This window comes from Triticum aestivum, chromosome 2B, assembly GCF_018294505.1.
Source record: "Triticum aestivum cultivar Chinese Spring chromosome 2B, IWGSC CS RefSeq v2.1, whole genome shotgun sequence".
In the NCBI taxonomy this organism is placed as follows: Eukaryota; Viridiplantae; Streptophyta; class Magnoliopsida; order Poales; family Poaceae; genus Triticum; species Triticum aestivum.
The window spans coordinates 733,487,480-733,498,704 of NC_057798.1; the positions used below are offsets into that span (position 1 = coordinate 733,487,480).

Genomic DNA, 11,225 nt, shown 5'->3' on the forward strand with positions numbered 1-11,225 from the left:
CGCGTTTGCAGGTGTCCTGGACATTCACGCAGAGAATGCCCGTATCGAGCCAACAACAATGCATTATGTTGATATATATGTACTCGCTATGTCTATTTATATTTCTACTCGTTATGTGTACTTATATTAAATTTAAATTGAATCTCTTCAGATAATAATGTAAATCGCATCTCTTTATATTTTTTAAGTTAATTTTGATTTACATTTGTATTTGTGTCTTCCTCGTAATTTATATTTGTATGTTTGTGTGTGGGTTATGGGTGAAGTGCCAGTGTTTTTGCAGGGGCCCCATGACGCCGGCCACCGTTGCCACCTATTTTTGAATCCAAATACTAAGCATGATTATCGGCCTTTCAGAGTTCGAATCATAAAAAAAACATGGCCATTACACAATTCTTTCCTTGCTCACCTTGACGCATATGGACTACAAGGGTTTGTTAGGCTCATATCGAGCGAAGACCCTTCCCAGTTACGTTTGGACCCATCCCTTTTGACATCCCTCGTTGACCGGTGGAGACCTGAAACCCACACCTTTCACTTTCGTTTTGGGGAGCTTGCACCTACACTGAAAGATGTTTCTATGATCACTGCTCTACCAATTAGAGGTGAGCCGTTAGTCTCTCCACGAGTGTCTCCATCTTGGCCATTAGATATAGCAGCCCATCTTGGGATGGAAATGCCAGAATCACAACGTACTGGTGGCCCTCGGGGCATCCCACTCGTCTGGCTTCGTGATAACTTTCGTTTTTTATCTAGCTTCACCAATAAGGAGACGAGAAAAAGACATCTGTTTGCGTATTTGTTGTGGCTCCTCGGGACTCTATTTCCAAATTCACATGGGGACATAGTTCTCCCTGGTCTCATCTACATTGCATAGAATATGGTAGATGAACCTTTACCCGAGCAGCCAAAATACAGCTTCGGTTCTGCCATGCTATCTCATACATATAGAGGCTTGTGTGATGCCACACAAAAAACCTCTTTCGCACAAAAAGCTCCATTACTTTGTGTCGCCTACGAGTTTCTACAGTTGTGGTCCTGGGAATACCTCCCTGTAGGATGACCTCGTATAGTACAACCCGCACACCAAAACGACTTTAGCGAGGATGGCAGTGCAACTATGGCCACCAGGTGGACAAAGGCACGGAAACGTTGGTCTCCAGATATTGCGAAAAATTGTTACCCTATGTACCGCTAGCAGTTTGAGATACTTGATGAGGCAGAAGTCACATGGAACCCGTGGACTCAGGACCAACTACAAATGGTCTTTGATGCTCGAGCCTTCACACTAGGCATGTTGAGCGAGAGTGCATTCTGGCTGACTCGCTGTAACTTATTGTTCCTGTGGTGTGTTGAGCCTTATAACCCAGAGCGTGTAATGAGACAGTTCGGTCTCTATCAAGAAATTCCACCACCTTTTCCAAGACGCATCGATGAGGAAACCCATAAGTAAGATGTGACCTCCCTAAATAGTTAGTGTCTTTTTTAATTTACTAAACTCACACTTTGTTACATAATTTGCAGGCTAACCAATATGGGCAGGGGTTGGAGTTTATACGATTGGAGGGAACACAACATTCAATGGGTACAGAAGTGGGAAAATGAAGCGCTAGCAGATATAGTGCATCAACTTAGGTATATTTTATTTACATTATTTTATTACGATGATCATACGATGCGTGAAGATGCTTTGCTTTCATCACAACGGTTTATGTAATTATTTAATTTTACAGACCATACGATGGAAGTACAGATCAAGCGTACAAGCAGTGGTACTGCATCAACACACGTGCTAGCCTGGCTAGTCAGCCAACTACTATACCAACACATCTCACACAGGAGGAGCAGGCACGGAGACATATTGAGCTGCATGCAGCTTACTATCGTGACCAGATGGTAATCACTTGTAACTTTTTAGGTCCATCATTTCATAATCATTTGAACCAAATAACATCCAAATATTGTTCAGCTTGCAAGCTGCAACGAAGTAGGGCAGATGGCTACGGAAAGCATGCCGGCCCAGGGCCCAGCTCGCCCGTCATTCAGCAAACGTTTTCAACAATACCTGGTAACAAAGTTCAGATGTGGTAGAGGCGATGATGTTGTCACTGGAGTGTACAACATGCCGGTAGCGAGGTCAGCCAGACTGAGTGCGGCACCGTTGTCTAGACCGAGCGAGGCGCGTACGAGCCATGGGAAGTGGGGGGAGGGTCCGAGTACTAGAACGACATTGCCACGACATGACTCATCTCTACCACTGCATCGCTCTTCTTCGGTGCAGCTTCGTCAGGGGCAGACATCTGAGGACCATGGCACGGGCTTGGATTCAATGCCCGAGCAGACTCTTTCCCCTAACCCATATGTGTACACAGGATATGACGCATACACCCAAGGTGAGGGATCTCAGTCGTATCTCTCCACGCGAGGGATCTCCATGCCCGAGGAGACTCGTGTACCGGATTTAAACCAGTACTACGTACAATGGCCAGACAGTACAGGCGAGGGATCTGATCAGGTAGTCATGTTTACATTTTAATGCATTTACAATGATAACATATATTATCCTCTAACAGTTTGTTAACAATGTTTCTATGTGCAGGGTGGCATACCTAATGTTAATTGGGACGATGAGAACACCCAACGTGGCGTCAACGCAGGTGTCCCGGGAGCATCACATGATCATGGCGACACGGTTACATCATTAGTTACAGAGTTCTTCGGAGGGGACGTTATTGGCCCATCTTTTATCCCCGCGGAGTCACAACCATACGCCTACAATTACACTTCAGGTTCGCAACAAGGATTCCCGACTCCACCACCTACGCAGGAGTCGCAGACACATGAAGCCGAATTGGAGTACGGCCACGGTCTTCGTGTAACTCGGCCACCTAATCGCTTGGAGCTTTCCGATCGTAAGGAAAGGCTAGGTGGTCGTCGTAAACTACGGTGATTCATCTATCCACGTGCGTGACCCATTGTATCTACATATGTCAGTATCAGACTTTTCGATTTGAACATCTATGTATGCTGAAATAAAAATGCACCAGTCTTCGGCTTATGTTTTCGCGCAACCCTTTCCCCTCAATATTTTCCCGCCAACGCTTTCCCTCCATATGTTCCCGCCACCCGTTTCCTGCCAACCCCTTCCCGCCATATCTTCCTGCCACCCGTTTCCCGCCAACCCCTTCCCGCCATATGTTCCCGCCAACCCTTTCCCGCCATACTACAGTCATTCTTTCCCGCCATTTTCTCCTCTCTACCTATAAAACCCCCTTCAGACAGAGGTGGATAAGCATTCGAGTGTAGTGTAGTCGAGATGTCCCATTATCCTTTCGATCGTAGTTTTCACCCTGGGATGAGCAGGACTCTTCTCAGGCTAGCTACCGATTTCAGGATGGACAATAGGATAGTTCCATGGGACGAACTCACCGGTAGTGACACCATAATGAATAAGTTGGCTCACCAATTACGTAGGTCTGGGTGGCCTGAAAGGACCTATGAGGAGGTACGTAAAGAACTTCTTAGGTTGCATGCAAGGTGGAAGAAGGTAGTGGAGCCGAAGAGTGAAACTTTCAGAAGGACTTCAGAAAAGCATCCATTTTATGGACTGAGGAAAGCAAGGACGAAGATGATATCTTCATGCCACCGCTTTCGGGTTATGCATCCTCAAAGGGCAAGAGTACTGCATCCTCGAAGAGCAAGAGTTTTGCATCGTCCAAGGGTAAGAGTTCTGCATCCTCGAAGGGCAAGAGTTCTGCATCGACGGAGGATGACGATGATGCCTTCATGTAGTTTTTAAGCTGTATTCCAGTTCTACCGTTTAATTCAGATGTACTTGCATTATTAGTTTGTACTCTCTTATTGTAGGGCATTATGTTCTATCTTAATTTCATTTTGTAGTTGTTGCACGATGTTCGATATTAGTGGAGGGAAAGAAAATGCCACTACTTTATTCTAAAACTATTTTTTTTCCATTACGACATGGTACAACTGAAAATAAGATACATCGTAGATTTGAAATAAAGCTACATTTAACTACTGAAATAAAGCTACATTTAACTACTGAAATAAAGCTACATTAAACTGCAGAAATAAAGATACAAATGATTGCGAAATTTATAATACTACCACAGGAATCTACTGAGTCCAGCATGGATATTTTCCTTTTCCATCGCTAGCTTCTTCTACTGCCTTGGCCTCACGAGCCCTTTCTTTCTTTCTCTGCCTCTCTGCCTCACGAGCCTCCTTTCGCTGTCGTTCGTGCTCCTCCATGCGACGAGCCTCTTCCCTATTTTTCTTTCCTAAATCCTGAAAAAACGGTGTTGCTCCGCATAATATTCTTTTAACTCCCTCTCTTGCTCTGCTTTCTCCTTAGCTTCCGCCTTCTCACGTCGCTCTTCCGTATAGAAACTATTCCACGCACGGCGACTTCTTTCATGAATCTCAGTCACTGCCCAAGCCGGCATCTCCGTGTCAATCCAATGATAGTACATGCACAGAGGCGGAGGAGACTACAACAAGAAACAAGAATGTTATTAAAGAATATATCAAAATACCGAGAAAACTAAGCGGGAAAATTAAGCGGGAAATTTTAGGATCCCTGTAGTGTCGGCACAACAGCTTCCCGCAGCATCCGATTCCCGCAGCGAGTGACTAATTCCCGCAGTGTCGTCGCATCCGCTCAAGCAATAGCCAGAGCAATTCTCACAGTGCTGTCCCATCCGCTGAGGCAAAAGAAGCTAAAGTAGGACTGATTCCCGGGCGAAAGAACCTAAAGCAGGGCATCAACGTGCATTTTCCCGCGCGTGGGAATCAAATCTGGGAATCACCGCCGCCAGTGTCGCTGTCGCACACGGGAATCAGCGCCATCTGTGTCCCCTTGTCCGTTGTGGCAGAGAGGCCGCCTTAGCAGGTGGCGGCCTGGCCCGCAGTCACGTCGCCACTGCAGCACGGCCTGTCGGCCTGCGAGCGACAGCCGCAACAGAGGCCGCCTCACTGGGTGGCGGCATGGCCCATGTCGGTGTTAAAACCGGTGGATCTTGGGTAGGGGGTCCCGAACTGTGCGTCTAGGTGGATGGTAACAGGAGACAAGGGACACGATGTTTTTACCCAGGTTCGGGCCCTCTCGATGGAGGTAAAACCCTACTCCTGCTTGATTAATATTGATGATATGGGTAGTACAAGAGTATATCTACCACGAGATCAGAGAGGCTAAACCCTAGAAGCTAGCCTATGGTATGATTGTTGTATATGTCTATCGACTAGCCTGGCCTCGGTTTATATAAGGCACCATAGGCCTAGGATAACAAGAGTCCTAGCCGAATACGCCGGTGGGGGAGGAGTCCTTGTCTTGATCGCCAAGTCTTGTGGAATCTTCCTTGTATGCAGTAGCTGTCCGGACTGGCCCATGAGTATACGACCATGGGGGTCCTCGGCCCAATCTAACAGATCGGGAGATGACGTGGTGAATACCCCTTGTCCAGGACACCGTCAGTAGCCCCCTGAACCGGTCTTCAAGTTTAGGGACGCTCCTCGATTCTTCCGAACCGTTCTTCATCTTTAGTCGTCGGTCTTGAAAACTGGTTCAACAAATCTTCTCATCTTCGATCTTGAGGATCGCCGAAATGCATTCGACGAGTTTATACGTCGGGTATCCGAGGAGCCCCTTTAAGTTTCCGACCTTTATCAATGCCTTGTTATTTTTGTGCCACACCTCGGGTTTGAAGTTGTTCCCAGGCGGCAGCGTCCTCTTGCGTCCGAGCTCCAACACCGGACTGCATTCGAGGTATCTTTTGCAGCCGAGCACCAATGCCGGACTGCTTCCCAGTCCTAACGCCGGACTATGTATCCGAGCTCCAACACCGGACTGTATCCGAGGTGCCATAAATCACCTTGGTTCAAAGAAGTTTGAAGGAGTTTAGCCAAGCTTAATACCGGAAATGCCCTCTATGGAGCCAGCCACTAGCGCCCGAGCTTTATGCCGGACTGCTTCCGAGGTGGTGCACCACCCCGAATGTGGGCTGGTTTTTGTCAATATTGGTGCAATTTATTCTCTGCCGAGATACATAGCCAGTAGCCCTCAAGGTGTGTATCGGTCTAAAACCCGAGATGCACATGAAGGATGACATAAGACCGCTGATCCCCGTAGCCGCTGAGACTCAGGTTGATTTGCAAAATCGGTCTGAGGATCAAGTCCTAGCTCGGCAGAATACTTCGGGACACAAAAAGTGGCGTGCTCAGTCCTCAAGACTCAGGTTGGGTGCGGCCGACCAACCTGAGGATCAAAATCTCCTCGGAGACTGTATTACACTTAAAAATTTTCTGCATTGGACAGACAATGCAGTAGCCCCCGAGACACTGGTCGGGTGGCAACACCAGATCAGGGGATCAATGTGCCCCTTTAATATTTGTAAATAATAAGCCTGAAGCCCAGTAGCCCCCGAGCCTTAATGCGGGCACGGGTGGCCGAATTAAGGATTGATATCCATAGTAAAATCACAAATTATGTGTAGTGACTCTATGTATCCAAGTACTTTACGTCATTAATGCTCAGATCCGCATTGTACAAAACTTTGTTGGCCGACCATTGGCTTCCACCTCCTCGGCCAATAGCCGAGGAGTGTTTGTCCTACTTTACAAAGCCTTTATGAGGGCAAAGATTTACAACAAACAAGGCAATCTGGCCATACGGTTTTATAAACAAAGGTACACAGAGAGATATGTTATATTACTGTTTAACAGAAGAAATGTCTTCCAAAGAAAATAGTCCCGCTATCGATTCCTTTCTTTGGGTTGTCATGCTAAGCATGATCATGAAACCCCAACTCCTATGTAAGAGCAAAATATCGAGGATTTAGTTTGGGAGGCCAGTTAATAGCCCCCGGTAGTGTTCGGCGACAGTCAAGGTCAAGCCGTAAACACTTCGGCCATTGTTATGAATGGCCCGTCATTTAACACCGGCATCGGATCGCTGACCAGTTTATGCTTATTGTGACAGTCAGTTTTCGGCTTTCTCCACTGAGGTGCTTAACCATGTGAGCTGGAAGCACAATCGCAGTGGTTCTCCCTTTGCACACCTAGCCGAACAAAGCGAAACGTAGGAGGCAAGCGCAGGAGCCGGGCAACCCAACTATTGACCGAAGACACAATTCGAAACCGATGCACATATAGCAATATCCGAGAATGTTTTTGCCGAATATCTAAAGGTGTCCGGCGTTGCACTGCGAGACTCGTGCTGAAAACACACAATAGTTTAAAAGTGCCATGGGCTCGAAAAGCCAAAAAGCTTATTCAAAAGGTTAATGTCCGAACTAGATCATGTGTTTGGTGCCAATCCGAAAATTGGACTTTGGAGAAAAAAAAGGTGCTTATGCCGTGCTTTAACATGACACATCCTATCTCAAAACTTCAAGCGGGCCAGCCTACGGCTTCAACCTCCTATCGCGAAGGCGGAGTACTTCTTACTAGGCCAGTTTAGCAAACTAAACTCTAGCGGCTTTGAGAGAGAAATTAGGCTCCCCGGCTAGTGACCGCACACTTGTGTCGAAAAAAGGAGTGATAGACAATAATAATAATAATAAAACTTTGCAACGACTAAGAAGAAGAACACTTATCATAAAACGACTCATATACATTTAAGAGCCCCCAAGTTACTTGGGTAAAAGAATGATTGCATGTACCGAAGTACTTATATCATATCTATGTTCAACCAAACTTTAAACGCGTCTTAACCGACCGTCGGCTTCTCCCTCTTCGGTCAAGGACCGAAAAGTGTTATGTACTCCATCTGTCGAGAATATTGACAGTGTTTCCAATAACCAGACAATCAGGCCATAAGGCTGTAACGGACAAAGCGCTCAGGGAACTTATGCTATATTACTGTGAAGTGTAAGAAGCATCTTCGAAGAAAATAGTACCCCCACCGATACCTTTCTTCGGTGCTCATTGTTATTATGAGACTTGTGCAATAGATTTTTTATACTCATGAGTTCCGTTGTGTGCCGACCATCATTGAAAACTATAAGAGCGCTAGCTTTCGGCTTCAACCAGTCTGAGGTTCGGCTCGGATGACCCGATCGTGACAATCGCAGAGGTGCTCCCTTTACTCCTTAGCCGAACAACCGGGAACGTAGGGGTAAGCACAGGAGCGAGGCAACCCAGCTTGCAAATCGCTTAAGTCAATATGGTGCATATTGTGGTGTAATACACGAACCAGAAACGAAGCCGTACAAGTATAATCATATGCAAGAGGAAAAAGCTTCATGGAGGAAGCCCCAAATAAACGGGGTATTTGAATTTGCGCGTCACAAACAAAGTTTGGACAAAGAAATTTTTACAAGCAACTTTTTTCCAAAAAAGTATAATGCTTGGTCAAGCCGAACACAAGTTAAAAATTTAAAACTTTGAGCATGAAGGCAACTTAGCTGGTTAATGTGTTCGATATTGATGACGCGGTTCGAGCTTGATGCGGGACAAGGTTCCATCCCCCAAGCCGGTCTCGAGGTGGCGGAGCAAAGAGCTCGGCACTCCGAAGTGGTGACATAGCACGGTCAATGTAGGATGGCAGGGTGATGCCGAAGTCCCCGGCATGGGATAATGAAGTGTTGACGAAGCCCCCCGTCCAGCCGAGGTGACGCCAAAGGATATAGTCCGGCTGGATCATTTTCCTGTACACAAAAAATAGTGCAAATCGGAGATAATAGTAATAATAATGATAATAAAAAATTCGTTGCATAACAAATAATTTATGCAAAGTGAGTAATAAAAGAAATATGGCCTGGCGCCAAAGTCAATGTCGATGCAGGGCGGCGGCGTGATGCGGTCAAGGCTTGGCAAGGCCTGAATTCACATGTCGGTTCAAGCTCCAGATGCGGCGTTCGTCGGACTATGTACGGAAACTGACCGAACCAACATGCGACCGTCATTAATGCGGCCACCATTTGATAGACCTGCGTACATATGATGGACAAATCGGAGTAATAATTCATTGGGAAAAATGAACCCCAACAAGCAAAAAATACTAGGATTAATAGCACCTGGCTTATTTGTTGTAGCAATCCGAAGAAAGGTGATTCCCAAAATTGGGACTCGATCCGCACACCTATCGCCTGATGGGCGATAAAGCAACGGCATGGCGATGCTGGCAAAGATTGGCTCGCCGAGGCAAAGCCCTCGGTCCAGCTAACGTGACGGAGCTGGTCGGCCAGCGACGCCGAAGTCTCCGGAGTAGGTTGATGAAGAGATGATGAAGCCCCCGGTCCAGCTAACGTGATGAATCCTGGGTGTCAGCCGATGAGTCGAAGTAGGTCGGCGTGATGGACACCAGCTTGAAAAAGCAACAGTGCGGCCCTGCAGATGCAGGTCATGACGTGGTCGATGCCGGCTTGATGAAGTGACCGTGCGGTGATGCAGGTGTGCCCGCTCCGTGTAATCCGTGGGGCGGCGATGTTGGTGATGATTTATCCTTCGCGATGCCGGACTCTTGTTCGGCTTGCCGAGATGATGATCCGAAGAAGTTGAGCTCGGCTCAACAAAGTGACGACGTGTCTAGCGCAGGTCAGCAGCCGTGGAGCAATATTGCCGGACTGGTTTGACACCAGCATGATGTTGAAGATCATGTTCAAAAGATTTTAAAGTTACTGGGATGTGTTCGGGAACAAAACACAATACCCCATACAAAACTTCCTTCAAAAAGGATGTCCGAAATCCCGTTCTAAAAAGGACGAACTCGGGTCGGATTTGTTTTCGCGCAGAAGACAGATCCGAAAAGTGATGCACTAATCGGAAGGTTCCGGGAGTTTGGACGGTCGGATCGAGCTGAAATTTTGAGGGGTGGTAGACATAGGAATTCCGCAGTCGATCAATGGTTGGATCTTCCAAAGGAGGTCCGAGCTAGAAGCTGGACACCACGCCCTAAACTCGTCCAGATTCTCGTCCAGATTTGACAAGGCTCCGGTAATATCGTAGATTGTCGGAGATTCCTCCATCGGAACTCGATGAAATTTAGAGTGGCTGTTGTAGACATAATTCCGCACTATTCCACCGAAGCAATCGTCAAACCGACGCTCGAGGAGGCGGTGATGGCGGATACAAGTTCGCTGTCCAGAAAAACAGCACGGTCGCCCGAGGGCAATGTTGACGTTGAGCCCCCGGGCTCCCTGGATGATTCCTCCATGATCTTGATAGAGATCGGAGCTGATGTTTACGAAGGCCCTCATCCAAACATGACGATCGGAGGTAGGGCGCAGTCCTTGGTCGAACTAAGGTGACCAGTCGAGCTGGTGATGAAGATGCCGAAGTCGCTGTTGATCTGCAGGCGAGCCAAGGACCTTTTGCCGAACACACAGCGGAACTCTCAATGAAAGCACCAATGTCGGTGTCAAAACCGGCAGATCTCGGGTAGGGGGTCTGGAGCTGTGCATCTAGGCGGATGGTAACAGGAGACAAGGACACGATGTTTTTACCCAGGTTCGGGCCCTCTCGATGGAGGTAAAACCCTACTCCTGCTTGATTAATATTGATGATATGGGTAGTACAAGAGTAGATCTACCACGAGATCAGAGAGGCTAAACCTTGGAAGCTAGCCTATGGTATGATTGTTGTATATCTCTATCGACTAGCCTGGCCTCGGTTTATATAATGCACCAGAGGCCTAGGATAACAAGAGTCCTAGACGAATACGCCGGTGAGGGAGGAGTCCTTGTCTTGATCGCCAAGTCTTGCGGAATCTTCCTTGTATGCGGCAGCTGTCCGGACTGGCCCATGAGTATACGGCCATGGGGGTCCTCGACCCAATCTAACAGATCGGGAGATGACATGGTGAATACCCCCCTAGTCCAGGACACCGTCAGCCCACATAGCCTCGCCCGTTACGTCGCGGCTACTGCGCTGTGGATAACCCGTTACAACGAGCGCTGCCGCCTCCTGCTGTGGCGACCGGGCCCGCCGCCTCCTGGCGTGGCGGCAGGTGCCACGTGTCACCTGCCGCGCCTGCCGCCACTAGTGAGGGGGTCCTTTTTGACAATGTTTTTACATGTGGCCTTTTTTGGCAATTCTGTTGGCCAGGGGGTCCTTTTGGACAAAAAATCCTTGGATGCAGGGCCTCGTTGCTGTCAGAAAGAGATGTATCGTACGGCACACGACGCGACAGTGTGTGTACTGTGTAGCGTAGTACTACCCGTCGTCCCACGACATGGCCATGGCCACGTGAAGGTTTGGCATTTCTT

At 47.7% G+C, this 11,225-nt stretch overlaps 1 protein-coding gene across 1 annotated transcript; it reads left to right on the forward strand.

Moving 5' to 3' along the window:
• Window positions 1–183: 183 nt before the first annotated feature.
• On the forward strand, window positions 184–3,049 carry LOC123042350 (uncharacterized). The gene is made up of 5 exons (XM_044464825.1): window positions 184–1,449; window positions 1,525–1,635; window positions 1,734–1,896; window positions 1,970–2,515; window positions 2,600–3,049. The coding sequence occupies exons 1-5, from the start codon at window positions 1,262–1,264 to the stop codon at window positions 2,948–2,950; spliced, it is 1,359 nt and encodes a 452-aa protein (XP_044320760.1). The 5' UTR covers window positions 184–1,261; the 3' UTR covers window positions 2,951–3,049.
• The last annotated feature ends 8,176 nt before the right edge of the window (window positions 3,050–11,225 follow it).